The 23,274-nt window shown below is 42.0% G+C and overlaps 1 protein-coding gene across 1 annotated transcript in view; it reads left to right on the top strand.

The window, feature by feature from the left end:
* Positions 1–23,274, top strand: part of SPAG16 (sperm associated antigen 16) — a 351,259-nt gene that overhangs the window by 242,047 nt on the left and 85,938 nt on the right. Inside the window, exons 14-15 of the mRNA XM_042822342.1 lie at positions 7,297–7,362; positions 21,258–21,384. Of these exons, the coding sequence (XP_042678276.1) occupies positions 7,297–7,362; positions 21,258–21,384 (193 nt within the window). The remainder of the gene's footprint in view (positions 1–7,296; positions 7,363–21,257; positions 21,385–23,274) is intronic.

The raw sequence follows: 23,274 nt of genomic DNA, 5'->3' as shown, positions 1-23,274 counted from the left end.
GCTTTTTCTTCTGTGCTGTCTTTTTCAGTTAAAAACACTCAGTTGTTTTTTTTCTTGTGTGTGAAAAAATAACCGATGCTCTGGTGTGAAGTCGCATCAGGCAGCAGTTCGGCACTTGGACCAAAATGAGGAGTACAGCACTGTACAGCCCTCAAATCCTTCACACAGATGCTCAACTTTTCATCCTCAGATAAGATCAGAGAATAGTGTCTTGTAGTGCTCTTTGATTGCTGTTGTGTACCGTGTTTTACAGCAGCAAATAGGAAGACCAGGTGAAGAACCAGGTCCTGAACTGGGGCACTGCAGTCAGCCATAGGAGAGATGGCTGGTGCAGGAGCTCTGCAAGGCTGTCCTCAGCTGTATGTGCGTGGACAACTTCCAGCCTCTCTGCAGCCCTCCTGCAGCCCAGACAGTGCTTACTTCTGAACAGAGCGCAAGTGAAATCTTGCTAAGCAGGAAACCTAAATTTCAAGCCCTCTGCCTTTACAACTGAGAAGCAAGAAAGGTTTCCCATGTAGCCCACTCGCTGTTTCTTATATATAAATTAACTTATGTATTCACTGTTCTCCTTTCATGTCATTTCATTTTCACAGCCAGCATAAAATTCTTTTATATTTCTTTTCTGTGCTTTCACTGCGCTCTGAACTTAACTAGTTACGTTCCACCATCACCTTCTGCCAGTTTACTATTCATCTTTTTGATCCTTTTTTAGGTTAAAACAGCAGAGCTCGTAGTATTTAGTATCAGACAGTCCTGCTGGCTTTCTGACATTCCTGTGTTACTCTCCTGAAAACATTTGCTGTTTTCTGAGGTACTGGAATACAGAGTTAATTTCATGTAAAGTATGGTTAAAAAAAAAAAAAAGTAAAAAATGAATCTAGTAGTTGTGGCAAGGACAAAGACCTTGTCCTGCTCTGTGAAATCAGCAGTTTGTGAATGTCAGTGTTCAGGACACCCCTGGCCACCGCTGCTCCCGCAGTGATGCTGGGCAGGTGCAATGCCATCACCGAATTTGGCTCTTCTGGAGGTGACAGTGTGATGTATGGCCACCTGCCTTATAAATCCTTATTAAGATGCTGCAGCTTCTGTGACTGAAGCCACCCGCCAATATCAACCTGGGAAATAATGTACAGGTCTGCTTTTAGTGAAAGAATTTCAATACCTTTCAGTTTTGTTCCCCCCCCCCCCCGCCGGCCCCCCTATTTATTTTATTCTAAGGGAATAATGGGACCAGGAAAGAGCTTTCTCCTTCTCCATCTCTGGATGCTGTCGTGACTGTGCAGTGGAGCCTTGTCCACTTGTGTTCTCTCTAAGCAGAGACGGCTTTTCTCTCTTCACAGAAGCAGGTACAGAAGGGCATCTCCTTGCTAGGAAACCTTTTTCCTTGCTTCTATAGTTAGAAGGTGAACTTCTCCTGCAGGAGTTCGGCGAGGAGAGAATCCCACATGGCCATGTCTATTTGAATACTGCCTGTGGTTACGGGTTTCAGCAGAGTGCAGAACAAAAATCCAAGTGTCAGTAGAAGACAAAAAGATAATTCGCTTTCATCTCAAGAACAAAGCTGAACAGAGAAGCCTTTTTCAACTTTTTTAATTCATGAAACATTTATCTCAGAGTCAGGTTATGTTATGCTGGCAAGAATCCCACCTGTCAGCATTTCCACTATAAGCCCCTGTTTCTAGTGTTTTTAGGGAAGAGTCTTAAAGGTTCCCTTTGAACAGGTTTAGCATACAAGGTCTTGGCCCAGAAACACGCTTTTCTTCTCAATTAAACAAAACCAATACAACTGCATGCTTGGTGCAGAGGATGCATTCACACTGCATCCAGGTGAAAGATGGGATGCAGAAATGTGAGAATTCAGGAGCCTCTCAATAAGATTTACTTTTTCAGTACTTTAACAGCCAGTATTGCTAACAGAAGAGGAGGGAAGATGCTCTGTGAGGAAGAGCCCAGCACTAGGGTTAGCTGGCTGAACTCCTGGAGCATTACCAAGCAGCTTTCTCATGTTTTTATGATTCCCCAAATGAAAGCTGTTGTGTAAGTGCATGCATTTTAACGAGATTCAAAGTTCTCTTGTGTTTCTTTAGGAAGATATACTGAATTACTGGGAGGGAAAAAAAGGGGGACTGTCTGTGAAAGAGAGAGATCAGCATAAGAATAGCAAGTAGCTCTGCAGCTGAAGTATTTTGACTTCCATGTGCACACCTGCACCTGCGAATCCTTGTGTAGTAAAGCACACAAATTGTAGTTGCAGGTTAACTTTTTTCCCTCACACACTGGATTACAGAACGTCTGAGTAATCTACTGGCTTTTCCCTTACTCTGACATCAAGAAAGAGTTTTCTCTGCATGATTTTCCCCCCGGGCTCTATTTTGAGCTGGGAGAAAAGAAGCAAACCTTGTGCTGAAGGTCCCGTGTTTGAGGTAATAGAGTAAAACCTGCAGTGACAGCTGGTAAAATTGCTTTGCTTGTTTGTTCACTGCTTACTGTACACACACCGTGTGCCACATGCTCCTAGAAGTCCTTGGCAGAGGTGCTGGGGGTGGATAATACTTTTTTACATTGCACTCCAGGTGGGGCAGGATGGGCAGATGGAGAGGAGAGCAGAGCAGAGCTCACTGCTGGCAGGGGCACACACGTGGACATCACAGAGTGCAGGAGAGTGCTGAAGTCAGCCATGGCAGTGGTGGGTGAGGCAAAGGGACTGACAGAAATAAGCCAGTGTGTGGAAGTGGAAGGGGCAAGTGGTTGTGGGCTCTTTTCTTCAGTTTTTGTGTTTTCATCCCATCCCCTTCTGATGAGTTTTCTCTCCTTGGAAAGTAAACTTGCAATAGGTTATGTTCTGATAAGGAGATCCAATCCTTTCTAAAGTTTTCAGTGCACCTACTTCAAGGCAACAATGCAGAAAAATCCCCTACGAAACATGGAATGCCTTCAGAGTCTTTATTTCTACTGGGGACATCATGCACTCACTGGAGAGCCTGCTGGTGCCTCACTGACACAAAGCACAGGTAAACCAGGCACCGATCTGTGCAAAGACCACGTAGACAGACCACGCATGAAAAAGGCAAGGAATGGACTAGGATTCATCCTTTCCATTTTACGCTTCACCGTAAAATGGAGGTCCTTGGCTATATTCAGCAAGAGAGACTGAGAGAACCTTCCCTGATGAGTGAATATGCATGTGGTACGCTTAGGTCTTGTGGAGTGAGCTTCTGAAGCTTCACATTATTTGACTTCCTAAACAACTTTTAGCTGTATAAGATCAGAAGTTAAATTCAGGGTGTTGTTCCATTCGCCCTCTCCCCCTACGGATTAATACCTTTCTTGAGCAACTGCTTAGTTGGATTTTTTTGTGGTAGAGAATATGTGGTGACCAGTTCTACCGTTCAGGTCCCCGTAGTTGGAACACTCTGTAAGTTAAGTCTGTCTAATGAAAATATTTCTTTAACTTCTAACTGAACCGAAGAATTACAAATAAGTCTTTCATCTGAGCACTACCTAGGTAAACCACTTGCTCAGATGTTCTTTTCTAAAAGCTCGTATCATATCAAGCTGATAATTAACCTCTTTAACGTATTGCATTATACTCTGTTTAATCTAATGGATTTGTTTTCTTGATTTTTGAACTTGGCAAAGTAAGTTTGTTCTTGTCAGATTTTCACATCCAGTAAAGCATGCAAAATCCAAGAAACAGCAGAGTTTAGGAAACACAAGCAGTTCTTCATGCTCAACAGGTTTGGGGTGAGTTCTTTTTTCTCCCGAAGTTCTTAACATGGCTTGGTAAGATTGTGGTTGGTTGCTTGCTTTGTTGAACTAAGTATAAGTAAAATGATTATATATGTGAAAATAAATATAGGAGTAGTGAACTGTTGCATTGGATGAGTTAATGGTTCACCTTAATTCTGCAGATGCAAAGAAGCTGTGGAATATAAATTGTAATTGTCTCCCGCCTCTGTTGTCTGGCCCTGCTGTTGTGTATCTGTATGGACACAGGAGGGTGGATTTGAAGCAGAATTTCTCTATTGATTCAGAACTCTTCAGCTTTTATCCTTTGAAAGTAAGAACAAAAAATCATTTGAATTTAAGTTCCTTGCTTAATCACTTTGGCTGCAGGATTACTGCTCCCAGATCCACGATGCCAAAGGTCAGTCTGCTTTTTTGGTACAACGCTGGATCGCATTGAAAAAATAGAAATGTTTTTGTTCTCTGTCTGAAGTCCCTTAGATAACTCCATCCAAGGCAAGACAATTAATATCTGTGTTCAGTGGAAGCCGAGAGGTTGATATGCTGCACAAAATAATGCCATGGTATTTCTGACTGCTGATTCTAATGTTAATTTCTGGGTTTCAAAATGGAAAATTACACGTGTTTGTGCATGGCTGAATAGCCATCTAAAAAAAATGCAGAACCCTTCATATTTTGTTTTCTTTGAATGTTGCTATTATCTCTGTATTTTCTGCAGAGGAAGAATGTATGGTTATTAATGTAATTGGGCAGCAGCTTAAGGAGTGAATAGAACGGAGATTTCTTCCATTAATATTTCAATCAAGACCCGATGACTCAGTTAATAATGATGCATTCTCCATAATTTACTGCCCTTTACAACAGCTCGGGTGTCAGATTCAAGGAGACTGGATCATAGATAGACACTGGAGGTTAAATGTGGGCAAAATGTGCCCTTGTGCAGCTGCAGAGCCCCGCTCCAACAGTTTGGTGTTTCTCCTGCTCTCAGGGGTAACGGTCCCATAAGACTCGAGGGTAGCTGCAATGGAATGCCATTCTCCCTAACTGACACCACCTCCTCAGCATGAATATTAAGACAAGCTCCTCCTTTTTCCTCTGCTCCTTGTCTTGCAATGCATTTCCTTGGCGAGTCTTGAACCTTGAAGAAGTGCAGTTCAGTGGTAAACAGGGGGAGTCTCAGATTTCCAGGTGTTGGTAAAGGAAACACTAGCTGTGCCTCCAAGAAAAATAAAGTGGTGCTCTGGAAATTAAGTTTCAGCAATAGCGCTGAAAAACACTTTACAGAAATGTTCCCTTTGTATAGCTTTTGTTATTATTATTACTATTACTAAAATCCTTTTCGGGCTGAGTTGACTGACGGAAGGGAAAACAGGAAGTTCCCATTCATTGTGTGGCACAGCATCCACGTGCTTTTCCGTCTCTTTTGTTTGTGATGCCATTCTTTTCTGTCCTCGTGGAAAGGCTACTGTGTGTCTATTGGTATTTCAAAGTGTCTGACAATAAATGCTGTGCCCTGCTGAGCAACACGCTTACTGCACTGCCATTACTTTTTACACGCAAAACACGTGCTGGTGTTTGGGCTCTTACTGTGGACTGTGTGCATTGATATTGCTGCTGATTTTATCTGCTGGAAATTTGCTCTTTCCTTCTCCATGTGTGCTTCGTTATAGTTGTCTCCAATTGTGTTAACTATATCAAATCTAATTTATCTGTAGTTTCTTGGGAATTGTGTGCGATCACATTTCCATTCCAGCAGTGAATTTGTAATTGGATAGTAATTACTCAAATTTTCTTTTTATCAGGATATTTTGGCCTGGGTTTCTTATTTAAAGCCACTTAAATAAGCGACCCTGGGGGTTCTGTTAGGGTTTTTTTGACCCGTAATTCTGTCGAAAACTGTAAAGAATCAAAGACTTGCACTCTGACAACCTTTTTGTGCTGGAAGTTGGTGTGCTTGCTCTTTTGAAGATACTGGGTTGCTTCAGTAGTCCAGAGCCTTTCTTGTTGTCTTGTTCTTTGTTAGTTTCTGTTGTGAGACGTACATGAGGATAACAGTGATCTCCTGGTTTGATCTCAGCAGTGGATATGGCCTTGAAGAGGAAACTAGTTAAGAAATAGAAGTGAAAAACATGGAAACATACAAAATGGGGCTTGCAGGAATGGCCCGCCGCCTGCTGTTTTCATTGAGTCACAGAATGGCCTGGGTTGAAAAGGATCACAGTGCTCATCCAGTTCCAACCCCCTGCTATGTGCAGGGTCACTACCCACCAGACCAGGCTGCACAGAGCCACATCCAGCCTGGCCTTGAATGAAGGTGTTGGTGCTGTGCTTTATCCCAGTGCTGTATAAGTGCAACTGGAAAGAGTCACCTTGACCTCCAACTTTTGGCCACGTGCAGGAGGTCATTCACTTCCAGACTTGTCAGGCTCCTGCTTACAGTCAATGAAGTTTTCTTCTTCCAGTGCTTGAGGCTGAGGAGAGTTTTCCTGTCTCACTGTTGTATAGCTGCCCTCCCATTTCTAAGCGTGGTTTATCTGCAGGTAGTGACTGCCTCTGTGCTCCCGTGTGCTCCTGTGTCTGTGCTGCTCTCCACCTTCACCAGCTCTTTTCCCTCTTAGCGCCGATACAATTTACAGCAGCCATCAAATACCTTTTAACAGCAGTTTTGTCGACTGAATTCCTCCAGTTGTAATGTGAGCTACAGGATATTACTAGGTTGTGTCCCTCTAGAATTACGTGGCGCTGAAATCTCATTACCTCCTTTCATGGAAGGGCTTGATGCAAACAGTAAGAATATACTGGTTAAACATGTTCATAAACACGGAGGAGGCTTTTTCAATGGAAGAGAGTCTTCAAATACAGTAGGAGTGCGGTTTATTTTTGTTTGCTGTTTGTAGCTTTGTTTTGGTTGCTGGGTTTCACTTCCGATGGTATTTTTGTTGCTTTTACCCATTAAACCAGTGATATTTTAAACCAGAAGTGCACCATTTTGCTATCTCTGTCATGAAGGCTTCTTTTTAGCATGAGATACTGTGGTTGGATGCCTGCTGCATCAGGAGAACAAGTCAGGTATCAGTGATGACATCTGACATATGTTCCTCCAGTATGTAGGTCACTTACAGCCTAATGTGGAAGATGACAAAAGATAATTAATTTTGATTTCATGCTTGTGATTCCTTAAGGAAGACTTTAATGGTGTGTGTGGAGTATCAGGAAACATGTACTGAATCACAGCGTAAGAGCAGGGCTCAGGCTTTTGGAAGCAGTGATTATGCTTTGTAATTCAAACCCTCCTGCTTGGTAGATGTAATTTTTTTTCATGATATTTGAATGCACCCTTTCTGGAAGCAATCACATGAAGTAAGGAGATAGATAAATCCTTATTAATTGTGAGAAATGTATTGCTCTTCTAGAAACTGGACTCTGTTTTTAGCACGCAGAATGCCTTCTGATGCACCCAGCCATAAAATCAAGGTCTTTGCATTTATGGGAATGCAGAATAATTGTTAGCACTATAACTGATTTGCTTTCTTTATGTTGAATTCTTAGGGTCTCCGTGTTTGTACGTTCTATGGTCACCTGCACTCCTGCAATCATGCTGTATTCAGCCTGGAGGTAAGTTCTGTGCACTGATGTTTATTTATTCATTTATTTTCAAATTGTTAGCACCCCATTCCTTACTCTGGTAAATAACACTGCATACTATGCTGAAGAAAATAGCCCTGCAGCTGAACTCAACTTCTGGAGCACTTTGTTGCAGCACACACCTCCCAGCCAGGGCAGTCCTAGAGACTGCTAAGTGAAGCTGCCCTTCCTTGTGCTTAGCTCTCTGTTCCTTTCATCACTTCAAGATAATCTAAGCCATTCTCGTGTGTCGTTGTCTAGTTACTTTACTTAAATGAAGTTTGCTGTTAGTTTTTTTTCTTGGATGGTTAATTTTACAGTGGTTGTCAGAAGTGGGTCGTTTTGGGTGGGATTGGTGGCAGGCTGTGATCAAAATGCCTGCAAATTTTGTAAGGTAAGTCATCTGTTCAGGAATGTTTCTTAGAAGTCATCTGAAATATTCAGAAAGCAAGGCATTTGCAGTTTATGGTTCCTCTGGCTCTCTTGCCCGTACTGCTCTTAAAACCAGTGTGGAAGTGATGAAGCATATGCTGTTTTCTGCTACCACTTGAACTCTTCTCTCTAAGGAACTGGCTTTTTTGTCATCTTTCCTGAAAAGCATCTCATCAGCATTCCTTCTCCCTGTGCTCTCACTGCTAGTGTTTTATTACAAGCATAGCAAGGTACCAGTTTTCAGCTGTAGGAGATCCTGAATATTCTCCTGTGCAGCATCCACTTGTGCTTTACCATCCACTTATGGCAACCATGTGTGTTCTTCAGGCAAGCCCTAGGGGTTGATGCAGCAGCAAGTGTGAAATAAACTTAGTTCAAGGAGGTGAACAGGGATTCCCAATGCTCTTAATTGCTTTTCTGCCACATGTATGTATGTTTGACAGGCACAGCCTCTTGGTATTTTGAAACATGATAGTATAGTAAAAATAGTATTTGACACTAAGAATTGTGAAGGAAAGCTTCACTGTGCCTGGCAGTAATGTAGCACTGTCTCTAACCTGAGTATTTACAAAGAGCCTCGTGCTTTAATGTGGCTTGTAGTGATTAACAGGAAGCTGGAAGGGTGTGCGCTGATGATCTTCCAGCTAAGCATGTTATTTTAGTAAAGAATATTATAGTTGGCTTTAAACCCTAAAGTCATTGGTTGACATTCTCAATGATTGAATTAGTAAAAATGGAAACATCCTGAGCAGCATTCAGTGAATTGAGTGAGGAGTATAATTTCAGGAGCTGTAATTGCAGTAACACAAACCTGCACAACTGCTTTTGAATTGATGTAGAAAATGGTATCTTTAATTTTACAGTCCCTTTTACTGTCCCACAGAGAAATTACACAAATTAACCCTGTGTGTACAGAAAAACTACTGAAAAGACTGAGTGGTTGGTCCTGAGTTGCACAACTTATAGTTGTGACACTGGTTGGCTGGCAAAGAAAGTTCTGTATTTCAACTTCGTGTAGCACCAAGGAACTGTTTTCTTCTCCTCTCTTGGTTGCCTACCAAGAAAGTGAAAATATTCCACCCTAAGCAAGCTGTGCAAGGCCCTCAGGTGACAAAGTTTTTGTTAAAACATGCATGGTTTTTGAGGGAAAAAGCTTTTATTGAAACATTAATGTTCTTAACAGTACTTTTATCAAAAAGATTTTGGAGATTGACCATAACGCATTGAGACAGAGGTGCAGCATCACTTCCAGAGAGGTTAGCAGAAAATCCCATGGATAGACCTGGCCAAAGCTTTGCAGTCAGGCAAGGATTTGTTGGAAAAATCTTATTTCTGAAGTCTGGAATGGTGAAATTGAAGGCTGACTTGTGGCAGAATGCTGCCTGGTATTGTTTGTTTGTTTGTTTAATATCTTAGCAGCACAGGACCCAAAGCAGCTCCCATGCTGTGTTAGAAGTCCTCTCTGCAGGGTGGGATTCTGAAAGTGTAGTGCTTTAATGGTGAAACACCCTGAAGCTTCACATCCTTACTGGGATGTAAGTTTCTTTATGTAGGCTTCTAAGTCACTTCAGTGGGCTTGTGATAGCCGTGGCTGAGGCTGCTGTGTGCCAAAGGAGTTCTGAAGGACTGTGAAATGCTCATTACACAGTGTGCTGTACACAGAATGCAGGAACAAAGAGCACATTTTCCAGTTAGATCAGAGAGCTATCCAGACAGTGTGTCCAAAACCAGGGATATTTTAGGAGAAGAGTATTGTATGAGGAAGAAGTAAAAATGAATAATGCCATTATGAGATTGAACAATTTCTCATTAACTCCCTGAAATGTAAGTTATTTACTATACCATACATCTGCAAACTGTAGTTAACAGTTGGGCACAAGCTCTGCTTGAGTGCCTCTGCTCGAACGGATGCTCTGCTCTGCCTTCTGATGCTGAGACTGGATTAGGAATTAAAAGGCAGGCTGCTTCTGTGCCTGTCAAAAGTTGGGGAAAATGGGAGCAAAATCCGAGCAGCTGCTTTTGAATTGATGTAGAAAATGGTATCTTTCTTTAATTTTACAGTCCCTTTTACTGTCACACACAGAAAATTGTTTCAGGTATTTCTTTTTCACTAGAAGCTAAGCCTTTGGGTGGAAACGTGCATGTGTGGTGGGAAAGATGTATTTTTTAGAGGCCACTGTACGTGTTCAACTTCTCTTCAAAGTCTCTGAGCGCACTAAAATATGTATGTATCTTATGTGTATGAATGTACCTTGCCTGGGAAACCAAAGATGCCCTCTTTAGAGATGCCCAACTGAGAATGCACTATAGAGGTAATCTCCCTGATTTTGGAAGATTACAGGGATTTTCACTCAGAGGGTGGTGAGGCATTGGAACAGGTTGCCCAAGGAAGCTGTGGATGCCCCATCCCTGCAGGCATTCAAGGCCAGGCTGGATGTGGCTCTGGGCAGCCTGGTCTGCTGGTTGGTGACCCTGCACACAGCAGGGGGTTGGAACTGGATGAGCATTGTGCTCCTTTGCAACCCAGGCCATTCTAGGATTTTGTGAATCGATGATTTCAAGCAACCCCATGTAATTATTGGGTTCCGTAAGACTGCCTAAATGCAGGCTAGGAATGGGCAGAAGGTGCTGGAGGAGCTTCACTCCTGCATCAGAGGCTGCAGTGGGGACATCTGTATCAGCCCAAGCCATCTTCTCTCGTGCCCATTATGGAGAATGTTAATACGTATCTGTGTAACTCGAGCAAAGATGAAAATTCAAGCCACTGGTGTTTTTGTATTAGTACAAGGCTTTAATCAGGGGTAAAACAGGGGGAACAGAGGAAAGCAATGCAGCTTCATCTAATAGATTCCTCACAAGAAGTGGTGACCTGTTCTTGAATGTTGTCCAGCCTTTTCTACTGTGTAATAGAAAAATCTAAGCACGGCCTAAAGAGCATTGGAAATCAAAGTTTTACACTTACTTTGCACAGTATTTTCCCAGCTTAGCAAATCACCATATGCTAATGAAATACAAAGAATATAGATGCTTGGTTGGATCATTACAATTTCAGACTAGAACAAAATTTGCTCCCTTATGTGCGTATACGTATGCACTCATGGTGAGATAAGGGTATGATTATTGTGCTCCTCTGTTTGTATCTATCTGCCATGTTGTGTTTGTGTGATGCTTACAGGCTAAGAAATCATTACAGAGGTTACCAAGATTCCATACAACAAAACGAATGTTGAAGTTACAGGTTGTATTAGGAAAGCCTACAAGACTATAAAAATATGCTTAATACCAACTGCCCGATTTTACCTCCTCAAGCCAAAATGCAAAGAGCATTTATCTCATTCTGCCATTGATTTACTGAAGGACAAATAATGTCAGACAGTTTTTAAACAAAAACAAAATTTCAATTTTGTTTACCTCTTCAGCAGTCCAGTTTGATGTCAGCTACCATTTAGCTGGGCCAATAATACTGATATCTGATGTCAGTTCTTATTCATTACTGCATCGAAATGATGCAGAAGTCAAATCTCTGTGATGTTTCTGTGGATGACCACATATAGCCAGGGACGTCTGACTGCATCTCACAGACACAAACAAGAAAAGAACAGAATGCAAAATCAAAAAATATCTGCTCTTATTGTTATTTATGTATTCAAAGTGTTCACTTCTTTGCATAAACTCAAAGCCAGTTACTTACAAAGGTTACCTAGTAATATCAAACGTGTTCAATTATACATGCAAAAGGGCTAATGGGTTCTTCCTCTAGTTTATTTCTGTCTCCATGCATAAGGAATATAATTACAGAACTGAATTACATTTTAAATACAGATTTTGGTATCATTAGTTAACCATTTTCAGCCCACTGAAAGTTGTGAGAAGTAAAACAAAGAGAACAGGAAGAAGAAATCTGTTCTGTCTCTGTGTCATAGCAGGGAACAAAATCTGCATCAAAATGCTCAATTTTTTTGTTGGCAAAAAGCTCTTTTTGCTAATGGTGGAACTAAGAAAACCTGTCCTAAGATACACTTCCAATCCATTATCTGAAATATTCATGTTGCTCCCTATTTTTGGAAGTGATTTTCCTGGAATCCATTCTTCCTTTGGCCGGGCATTCCATTTAATCACTTCCCATCATCCCTGGTGCAGTTGCTGTTGGCAGATCCCTCCAGCTAGCAAGTACGTGCCTGTGGTACCCACTGTCTGTAGACCAGAGAAAATCTGAAAAGCACTCCAGAAGGCTCAGTAGGTCCATCTTTAGCGGGATCGGTGTATGTATTCTTGCTCTCTGCCTCTGATACCAGAGTCTTAATATAGACGGCTGGATAAACAAACAAGAATATCTCTACTGAATAGCTGGGAAGTTACAAAAATGTCCCCAGTTCTTTCCCTAGGGAAACAGCAGTGTGTGTGCTCTTATCTGACCGTGCTACATGGCGCTGTGTCCCCGTGTCTCAGAGAACAGTCTGCTAACAAAGGTGCAGCTCCCCTCGGTGAGTCGGTCACAGAGCAATCCTCATTCTGGCGCACAGAGCTGATGCTGCTGCCCCAGAGACCTTTATTGCCAGGGTTATAGTGCACCAATTCTTTCTGCCGTGACACCTGGCCTCATTCCTCCTGCTGCAGGATTGATGCCTTCCTTCATTCTCCACAGGGCTGGCTTTGCTTTTAAACCCAGGAAACCCCTTCTGGTGCTCCTTGTTGTCCCTGCACTGGTACCTGCAGTAGGTCACGAAGCATCCTGTAACATTCTGCAAAGCAAACCCACAGAAGCTTCAAGAGTGAGAGACTTGCTTTCATTCTGTCTTCCTTCTGGTGGGGTCTGCAAAGGTGTTTCCAACTTGCCAGGAAGGGCAAGATTTCTAGTCATGGTCACTGGGACTTCTGTGCTCTTTCAGGTACCCCGTGTAGGGATGGGGCAGGCTGAGAAATGTGGGGCAGACAGCAGGCAGGGAGGGCTTTGCTGCTCTGTTTGCCATGAAATTCATTTGCACCGTGGCTAATGCTCATCTGGCTTGTTATTATTTGAGCAAGACAATCCATCCGTTAATTTTGCACACCATTGCTAGGTAAGATTTTTTTTACAGAGTGTAGGACAAGGAGAATGGCTTTAAATTAAAAGGGAGATTTAGGTTAGAAGTTAGAAGGAAATTCTTTACTCAGAGGGTAGTGAGGGCCTGGTACTGCTGCCCAGAGAAGCTGTGGGTGCCCCATCACTGGAGGTGTTCAGGGCCAGGTTGGATGGGTCCTGGGCAGCTGAGCTGGTGGGGGCAAACCAGCCCACGGCAGGGGGTTGGAAGTGGGTGGGCTTTAAAGTCCCTTTCAACCCAAACCATTCTGTGATTTTATATAAATTCACATTTACTCAGACTTCTGACTGGATTTACAGGATACTGCAAAATATTCTGGAATGTTTTAGGTCTGGATGTTTTAAAAGCTGAGTATTTCTTTTGGTGGGTATAAAAGTGCACCCAGCCTGTTGTCACTTCTTAAATCAGTGATGGCTTGTGCTTTTGGATGCCTCCTTTTTGGAGTCTCCTAGGCTTTCTGGTTGTGTTGCAGCATGCATGCTGTGATGCACGGACAATTGGATTGCAGACAACTCTGATGTCTAAAGCGGAAAGTGTGGCATCATATTTAAATGGCACTGACTTAATTTGATTCTGAGCAACTTAAAAAAAAAAGCAAAAGCAAAAATGAAAAACATGCTGTATGCCTTAGGTGAGATTTAGTCCTTGAAAAGATCCTCAGGAGGAACAGCTAATGAATTGACCATGCAGGAGTTTCTCTTGCTTTCAGACTTCACATTTACAAATACAAATACACTGTTATGTCCACTTGCTCGTAAGTGTAATTGAAAGAAAAAGAGATTATCTCCCTTAATGTGATTTTGCTTGCAGAATTCGGTGTTGTGCAGTGAATGTGACCCCGTGTGTATACAATCCCAGAAGCAAATGCTGCTTAGCATGCAGAACTGCAGGCAGTGTGGGAGATCTGCCCTTCTTTCTTCCAGGAGAAGAATTAATTTGTGTATCCTAAGTTGCAACTGCAGGAATCAGAACTGTTAAAAATGGCATCTCCTGGCCTAGGCCCAGCACGGCCAACCTCCCTGTGCCAGATTTATGCTGTGGATTCTGGGCTCCAGCCTAATTCATTTTTCATTTTAACAGCTGTTCTTTAAACATGTCGTTTTACAATATAAACAAAATCGGAATACCAGGATCCAGCCAGGCTTTTTAAAATTCGATTTCCCACCTGAATTACAGTCAAACTCGCCTTCGTATATGATGTTTCACAGGAAATGCTGTTTTAAAATACATGAGGAGCCAGGCTGGTGTCCCTGCGCCTTGTCATGTAACTCCCTCGTGCAATGGTAATTTTCACAGTAAATCGTGAGGTTTAAGCTGTTGTTACCACTGACTTGGACAGGAGTGACAGCAAGTGCTTAGGGCTCAGTTATGAGGCTGCCTGCTCTGCATCTGCTCACCTGCAGCCCTCTGGTTTTGCTGTGGGTGGGCTTCCACTGTATTAGCACCCTACCCTGGTAGGAGGGCTGCTGTCGGTATAGTTTTGCATTGCTACGCACAGAGAGGTGAGAGTTCTTCCAACATAACATTTGCACTATGTTAATTCCTCAGAATTAAGCAGAATGTGGTTTGGAGAAGGGAGTGTTTGCATTCGGTAAGAGGGCTTTTGAGCCACTTAGCCCTTAGCATCAAGTTGTGGCCAGAAGGTGCTTGGAGCAGCGCTGGGCAGCTGGCGGTGCAGTGCATGGCTTTGTTCCGTAGCAGGGCTGGGCTTTACTGCATTTAGGCAAGAATGAAAGGAGGGCCAGAATTGGAAAGACCTTTTTGTTCTGAAGATGCAATTAATCTTTAGTTGAATAAATATCACTGTTAGGAGGTACTTGAATAATGATTTAATGTGAAAGTAATTGAGAATGCAGAGCTGAAATCTAGCGGAGAGAGGAATGCAGATCATTCTATTTTGATGTTTTGCTGGTTGCTTTTTTTGAGGAAGACCTTGAACCAACGGGATGAAATTAGTTGAACTGGTCATTCTTTTGGCTTGGAATACTTTGAAACCGGGAGAAACATTCCCTTCATGTGCTCATAGGAGTACAGAGTTGGGCAGACATCCGTGAATGCATTTATAAAGTGTTGATATTTCTGCTTTGTGCATTTGGATTCCCTTACAAAACGCCCAAAGACATCATAGTCAAATATCAAGTTGAACTTTTTCACTTTCCACATTCCTTTGGTAATTTCTGTTTAAAAAGCACCTTAGTTTACTCATATGTATTTTTTCCCACTCAGATGTTGTATTTTGTAAAATGACTTGCAGTTTACAGTTTCAACAATAGCTCTGTTGGCACTAACAGCAATTTATGTATTTATGAGAGCACGTAGCACATCTATATATTCACATTACTGCAGTGAATACTACCCTGTTTTTGAAAATTAACTGATTTATATTTGAACGACAACAAAATCCCAGTAGAAGAACATGGCCCGCCTTCAGAATTGCGATGCATATTGCTTTCAGGAGTGTCTAATCAGGTAACGATGTCACCCAGCTTCAGTTCGGTCATGTTGGCTCTCAGAAGAGCGAGAAAAGCCAGCAGTGGAAATTATCATTCATCTCCTCCTCTCACTGCTCAGTTCCCAGAATTCAAAGGACCTTCTTTGATGGTTAAAAAGGAAAAACAAAATTGATTATTTTAAACCTCTCTGTAAAAGACATTGCTCTCTTTGCAGCGCCGTTTCAAGTGCAATGTCAACGATGGCTAGCAGTAACTCTGCAGGGAGTGCAGTGATCTTGGCTTTCGTATGTAAATTTATGCAAAGGGCTTCTGCAAGCCTGGCATGTGTTGCTCTCCTCAAACACCACAAGGCACTTCTCACTACTTGATGTGGCAAAGAGAAGAGTGATTCCCTCTGTTTCACACAGCAAGAGGAAAGCCTGCAGAGTGCATGTAAACAAGCGAGAGACCCATGATCCATCATTATTTTTAAAGGTGGTAGAAATGGAGATTCTGCTGCAGCGAAGCTCTGCCATCATCTTTGATTATTTTCAATGGAACTCCTTCTCTGTTGAACAGAAGGAATGTTCTTTATGGGTCTCTGCATGCTCTGAAAGGATAAAGTTAATAATCTAGAAATAATGGCACTTGAGGATGTATTCTTCACCTTGTCACAAAATCATCGCTGAGAAAAAGGGAAGGAGATAAACATTTCTACTGTGATATCTTTAAGCTCCTTAGTGTGCTTTGGCCCACATACCTATTCATTTATCAGCACACACATCTCACCTGCACCTTTTTTCCCATTCCCAATCTATTTGTTTCTTCACTTTCTAATAGCAACACGCTTCGGTCACTGCTCACACGGAGCAAACGCAGCGGTGTGCCTCTCCTTTAAGAGATCTCCCTCATGTTTCCGAGGGCTGCCTGGTTGTTCACGTGTTGGTTGCACTGACAGCACTCATTCTTTGGTCACAGAGCTCTCTCCTTGGAGCCCCTGACGGTCAGGAGTGTCAGCAAAAGCATCTGTGCCAGCACCAGGATCATCTTTGATCCCACTGACAGAAAACACCAGTTGTGCTGACAGATAGTGATCTCCCTCGAGTTAGTGGGGTAGGTGCTGAGACTGCCTCGTGAGCTTGAGAGAGAGCTTGGAGCAAATTCTTGTAGTTATGAATCCATAATGGTTTTTAATAATAGATATTGTCTTTTATCAAATGCTTGCAGTGCATATAGAGCCGTTTTGTGGGGGAGGTTGCTCTTGCCCCAGAGCACGCACAGTCAGTGCACTCAAAAATTGCACATCGGGCCATAATATTAAGAGAAAAACAGCCTAGTAAATTATTGCAGCAAGTTGTAGAAGTTTTACCAGTCAACTGCATGGTGCAAAATGAGGAGTTGTCTGTTAACAACTGCAAATAAAGCTGGAGGAACCAACTATGAGGCTTTGAGAAGGCTCTTTCCGCATCTGTGTTGACTCCCCTCTCTTCCAGAAGAGCCTCTCTTGCCAACTGATGGCTATTAGATTAAGAAAAAAAAAGCCACAGGAAGGGAGTACCAGACTGTAGTTGCCTAAGCTCTAGATGTTTATTGTCTGTAGCTTCCTTGAGACACATATGGTTACTGTGATGGTTATGTAAACTCAAAACTGTGAAGGAAAAATCAGATGGGAAGGTGCTGGCACTGCCTGTAACCTCCACTCTTGATGAAAGTAACTATTAATACTGCCGCACTCTCGAAGTGGTAATGTAGTTCTGTAGTTTTACCAAGCTAAGTAACTCTGTGTCTTTCTAAGAAGATGCTATTTTCATTTGAAACCAGAGTGATTTAAACCTGGTGCTTCAAAAATGGGTGGTGATTGATTAGTCATCAGTCTAATAATGGAACACATCTGCATTTTTTTCTCCATCTGTGTGATATTTTGCATAATTCATTTGGCTTAATAGGACATTAGAGTCTTTTTCCTTGTTAAAGCTGCAGCACATTCATCCACCCCTGCTTGGGTTCCCTTGGGATTTCCCTGCCCTGGCTCTCTGCAGCTCAGAAAGCCTGGATCCAGCCGATGAGATGGGATGGCTCAGGCACTGTTGGCTGCCTGTGCCCCATCACACTTTTTTCTGACTGCTGCTAGCTTTTGTATTACATCAAGGCATAAGGTTAACAGCTCTCACCAGGTTTCTGATGTGCTTCATGCTGTAAATGTAGGAGGTAATGATTCCTCCTCTTAAAAAATAAGTTAATGCGTATAAAATGGCGGTAGAGTTAAGTGACTTTTGGGATGTGTCCCGCAGGGTGCATGTTAGAAATGCATATTTCCCCACTCTGTCTCAGTCTGAGGCAGCTGAGGCTGTTCGTCATACATCTTCTGGGGCTCCACGGCAGGCAGTTTTCAGCTGCAGCTCCTCGGGCACAGAACAGACCCTAGCAGTGCTGCGTCACCAGGCCAGGGAGGTAGGTGATGGAAGATGGGGTCTGTGCAGGGAACTGTGAATGCAGTATCATTACCTGATGCTCTGCGAGCAAAAGAAGTTCTCAAACTGACGGAGCGAGCTCCTTCACTCATTGTTTCACCTAAAGTATTCACAGAGGGCCATGAAACAACTGCTGACCTTCCTTCAGAACAAAACTTGGATGAGAATACTGCTGGGAGGGGTTTATTGCAGTCTAAATTAGATAAAGCTGTCTGCTACAGTTCATGTGTTACTGATATACGGTAATCTTCAGGAAATTAAATTAACTTGTACCTGATGATTAATTCCATTGTTAATAATTATTAATATTCACCAGGAGAAAAAAAAAAAAAAGGATTTCAAAAAAAGGAAAACAAGATTTAAAAAACTTAATGGAAACAATTTAAATCTGAATTTCTCACCAGCAGATATCATCATGAGGTTACAAGTAATTATTTTACGATGGTTTCTAAGTGCCTTTTGAGATTGGGATTATGTTGCATGTACTCATTGTAGGGGAGATCTCCCGTAATATAGAGCTGTGTGTTAGAAGGGCAGAGAAGGCAAAGAGTCAGGAGGTAGAACTGTAAAGGCAAGGTCCCGTGGAGCCTGGAACCAGGTTCTCAATTCAAACTAATTGAGTCCTTGTATAAATTTTTAATTACTTGAGCATGCACACTCACAAAAGCACCAGCTAAATTGTATAGACTAGGAAGAAGCTCTCACAAGTTTCATGAATCATTCTACATGCTCCTTGAATAGAGAATATAATATGTAGGTCACGCCAAAAGAGATGGGAACAACAACTGATACAAGGAGCACAGTAACACTATATGATAGAGCAAATTCTCAGCTACAGAACACTATTTTTCAATACAGTCACCATCATTAGCAGTGTATTTTTGCCAGCAGTGAACAAAAGCCTGCATGCTGTGCCCATAATAATCTGATGATATTATGATCCACTGTCACTGCTTCTGAAACATACCATCCACCACCTCACCGTGCTCACATCCACTGCTTGGTCTCCATAAACATTCAGTAAGTGTCAGTGGGTGCTGTTCTTTCCACATGAGGAATTCAACTTAGGAGGCATTACTTTCGGAGCAGCCATCGTACAACTGAACTTTGGTGATGCAGTATAAAATGTAATCTTAATCAAAATCATACAATATAAAGCTCATTTTGCACATCTTCTTCTCCTTGGATCTCATTGTACCCTACTTCTAAATGTAGGAACATTTAGAATGTTGAGCCCTAATAGTCCAACTCGATGTTTTGTATAATGTATTATTGAAAAACCATCATAAAAAAAGATGCTATTGTGGCAAGAAGCAAAAAGAACTCAAAGAGCAATGCAGTTCATTCTTGTATGAATAACTGGAGCAGTAGCTGCTAAAGGAACAAAAAAGCCAAAAGCTCATACAAGAATTCATAATGATTCCACTTTAAAGCTTCTGAAAATGGCCCATGGCCAGAAGCAAATGAGTTCATTTGACATATGATTTATTCCTTTCTTCATCTCTGAATGGCATGTAGCTTCAAATAGTCCTTAAGTTTGATTACATTCACAGTTTATTTGTTCCTATTGAGAAGTTGTTATTCCCCATCTTCAGTTCTCTTGATTTAGAAAAGGTGTGTAATGGGGATCAAGGCAGTGAAGAAGTGAAATGTAATAGCTGACTCATTAACAAAATCCTTTTGGTACGCTTTTGGTGCAGGAGCTGCATAGGTATCAATAATAATTAAAGCATTGGATGATGAGGTTGTGGGCAGAGTATTCTGAGGCACAGAAAATGCCTGTTATCATATGTTGTGTATTGCCATCAGAGTCCTGTACGTTAGCACGTGTTACAGGTTGCCATCAGAACGCTGTATTTTCTCAATTCTTCTTGCAGATGAGGTGTGCTCCTTTACATGCATGTTGGGCACGATATCCTACTGTGTGTTGCATTGGTGCACAGTGTGTTTATACAGGCATCTGGGAGGAAATGGATAGAAAGCCTGCAGAGTTTTGTCAGTAGGAGCTGGTTGATCTTGTTTCTGGGATAGAGTGCAAAGCCTTTGGAGCAGGACCATCTTCTGTAGCTTGTCTGCACAGCACCAGGCACAGCGGGATGCTGCTCCCCACGCCAGGTTTGTCCAGCCCTGCTTCATTCACGTGGATCTGTGAGGATCCTGCAGGTCGATCCTCTCTGGCATGGCCACACATTGCAGCCTGCAGAGAACTTAAGTAACCGGTTTGGGCCTTCACTGTATCTGATACCTGCTGCCTACCAGCAACTTGTCATGCAACAGATGGACAAAACAAATATGGTAGTGAATAGGATGAGAAGATTAAAAGAGGATAGGGAATGCACAGGGAAGAATGCACAGTGATGTTTTTCCACTGAAAATGTGCTTTGTTGAGATCCAGATCAAACCGTGCCGTGATTCAGAGTGTAGCTTTGTATTCATTTTTTTGTTGTTTTGTTTTGTTTCATGCATGGCTTGCTTGACCTCATCATTTGCATGGGCTGAACTTGAACTTCTGCTACTGTTGAAATGAAAGCGTTGGGCAAGTATGGTTGAACAGGTAGTAAAACAAATAGCTCCTCCATCATGCTCAGCAGCACCACACTTGCTGAGGTGTGATGCAGATAGGGTAACCATGCTTTTTTGCAAAGCATTGAGTGCTGAGAGCCTACGTGTTGCCAGCCAAATTCTGGCTGAAATGACTGCTTTGTTTCTGTGTATTACTCCATGTTGTTCCCTATAACAAGCCAGAATGGAGTTCTGACAGCTCAGCACCCTACAAATGGACCTAAAGATTTCATTAAACTTATACCATGATAGTGTTTTGCAGGCTGTTCCTTTCTGCTTGAGAAGGCAATGGATATTTTCTGATCTTAATTTCTCTTTGCTAGATGGCTCCATTTTCTTGCATGTGTTACTTACATCAAAGAAATAAATATTAGCCAAACATGACAAAGCCACGGATGTGGCACCTGCCCAGTGTTTTCCAGAGTCTCAGTTCTGTGCTATTGCAATGCTCCTGCAAAACAGTATCTGTTAATCTATTCTCAAACCATTGCACAAATTGGAAAAAAACATTGACTTTAATAACTCTGAATACACACCAGCTGAGCTGCTTCGGGGATTTGCTATTTCGAATCTTTATACTGGAGGTTTAAATAAGAAGTAAATCCTGTGTCTCTGTGAGAGTTATAATCACAAGCCATATTCTTGGAGGATGCTAGTATCAAAATCCAAAATGACCTCTGTTCTCTCTTCTACTGAAGGTTTCTAATAAATTGTTTTCTTTGGTAGTGCTGGTCTTCAAGTTAATGTAGCAATCAAGAGGCTCTGTTAACCAAACATGTTCACTCATTTCTACTTAAATACATAAGTTTCAATGCCTGGCATCCGGAGATATCCAGCCCTGCATCATTTGCATTCTTCTTTGCCAAAGTATCTAATTAATGCCTTGGTTTTGTTTCCAACCTGGACAGAGCAGCACGGTTGCTTCCTGTGATTCCGGTGGCGTGCTGAAGCTGTGGGATGTGCGGCAGGCGCTCCCCATCCTGTCTGTGGATACAGGTCCCCGTTCCGCCAACCAGGTCGCCTTCAGTCACTCTGGTAGGATGCCTTTACAACTTTATTTGGCCTAAGGCACGTTTTGTTTTGAAATGTCTCTGAAGTTCTGAAGCCTGATAGCAAGCGAGAAGCAGCATAGGCGTGTTCGTTTGAAAGACAAGACGCCCAACTGGCGATCAGTGCACTCATTTTCTATGGACTAGATTGGCAATCTGGACTAATGGTCCATTTGTATAAAAGGAAAAATGTACAGTAAAAAGAAGTGCAATTACAAAATTATTAAGTAAAATACAAAACGATCACTGGGAATAGAAAACTCAGTGAGATCACTTCTGTTCCAGTGCTGCTTATTCTTCAATGCTTTGTGTTCTTTTGCTAACTCTGTAGTCGCATTTCATAACCAACTTTACTAAGTCCTCTTATAATCACCTCCGAACTTCATTGTGATGACAGAATTGCTTACTGTGCACAAAGTAACCAGGTATTTTTCATCACCAGCCATGCATTACTGTGTCAGCAGTATTGCAAATGAAGGTGCATTTTCATTTGAAGAGGGGCTATTGGAAAACTGTTGTTTTTTGTCGTTATAAAAAGTATATTAATTCTCTATTCCAAAGCCTGGACAAGCATTTATATTGCAGCACAAAATTTCCTCCTAGCTCAGAAAGTCACCGTTACTCAAAGGAGGGATGATATGATAACATACAAATGTTGCTTATTGAATACTGAATGGGTGCATATTGCTTATTGCTTATTTTAAAATATGTATGCCTTTGTATAAATGTATGCCTTAACATTGTATGTTAAATGCATGCAATGTGATATTTCAATGGAGTATGAGAGAGAATTAAGGAATCATTTTGAGAAAGACTAATAACACATTTTGTCATCATGACCCACATACTGTGGAATACCTAATAACAATATCTGAGCCACTTGGCAGAAAACTTAGCCATCAAACTCTATAGTATTTATGTAGCATTTTCACAGATCTCTCTACTGTACCGTTAAATAAGGTATTTTCATTTCCAAGGATAAAATATATTGACACTGTCCATTTCAACAGCTTCCTAAAGACGAATTAAACCACTGTTCTATTTATGTGTGTAATTTGGAACAAGAGCGCATTTTTTTTTTCTTGAGGAGGATTTGAAGAAGATTTCATGTCTGGAGCATAATGCTGGGTCATTTGCAAAGGAATCACATAGCTGAAAAATGCAGCAGCAGTACTTCTAGCCAGATGGGAGCTTTCCAGTAGAAAGGTTATTGGCTTCAGGTAATCTAAATGGGCAAAATTTCCCATCATCTGGATAAAATCCAGAATTTTCTCTGCAGGAGTAACCACAAAACAGAGATATCAAATTGAGACGGATGATCAAAATGAGGCATAATGTAAAAGGGCACAAATATACCTAGCTAAAGATACGAAGATACCTGGCTAAGAGAGACCAGTACAACGCCTATGTTTTGAGCTGCCCTTTCTGCTCAGAACATAGAAGTTGTAATGGTCTTTTCATGACCTCTCCGTGGACATGGGGTGAGGCATGCTGGCGCTGCCCACACGCACACCCATTACAGGCAGCACCCATCTGAAGAACAGACCTTGTTGGCAGATACCTGTTTGTTATGGAGCAGCTTTCAGTTTGCTTGGCGAGTGCTGTGGCTGGCAGGAATGCCTTCTCAGTACTGCATCTGGGTGGCATGGTGCAGTGTCTTTTAGCAAAGCTGTGTGCGGCCAGTTTGGTTACTGCAGCGTGGGACTCAGACCCGGAGCTCATGGATGTGGAGCTTATGCTGTCATAATTATTTTCTGGCTTAGACTCAAGCTAACTAAACCAAAGTTACTCTGAGTGATGCAGAGATGGCTTTTGATGCAACATGTGAGTGGTGTGTGATGTGTTTGTTGCAACGCAGAGAACTTGATAAAATGAT

This window comes from Centrocercus urophasianus, unplaced genomic scaffold (assembly GCF_019232065.1).
Source record: "Centrocercus urophasianus isolate 14NV4802_14NV808 unplaced genomic scaffold, USGS_Curo_1.0 seq_20, whole genome shotgun sequence".
In the NCBI taxonomy this organism is placed as follows: Eukaryota; Metazoa; Chordata; class Aves; order Galliformes; family Phasianidae; genus Centrocercus; species Centrocercus urophasianus.
Note: the sequence above shows the minus strand (reverse complement) of the source record. Positions and strands in the feature narration are given on the sequence as shown.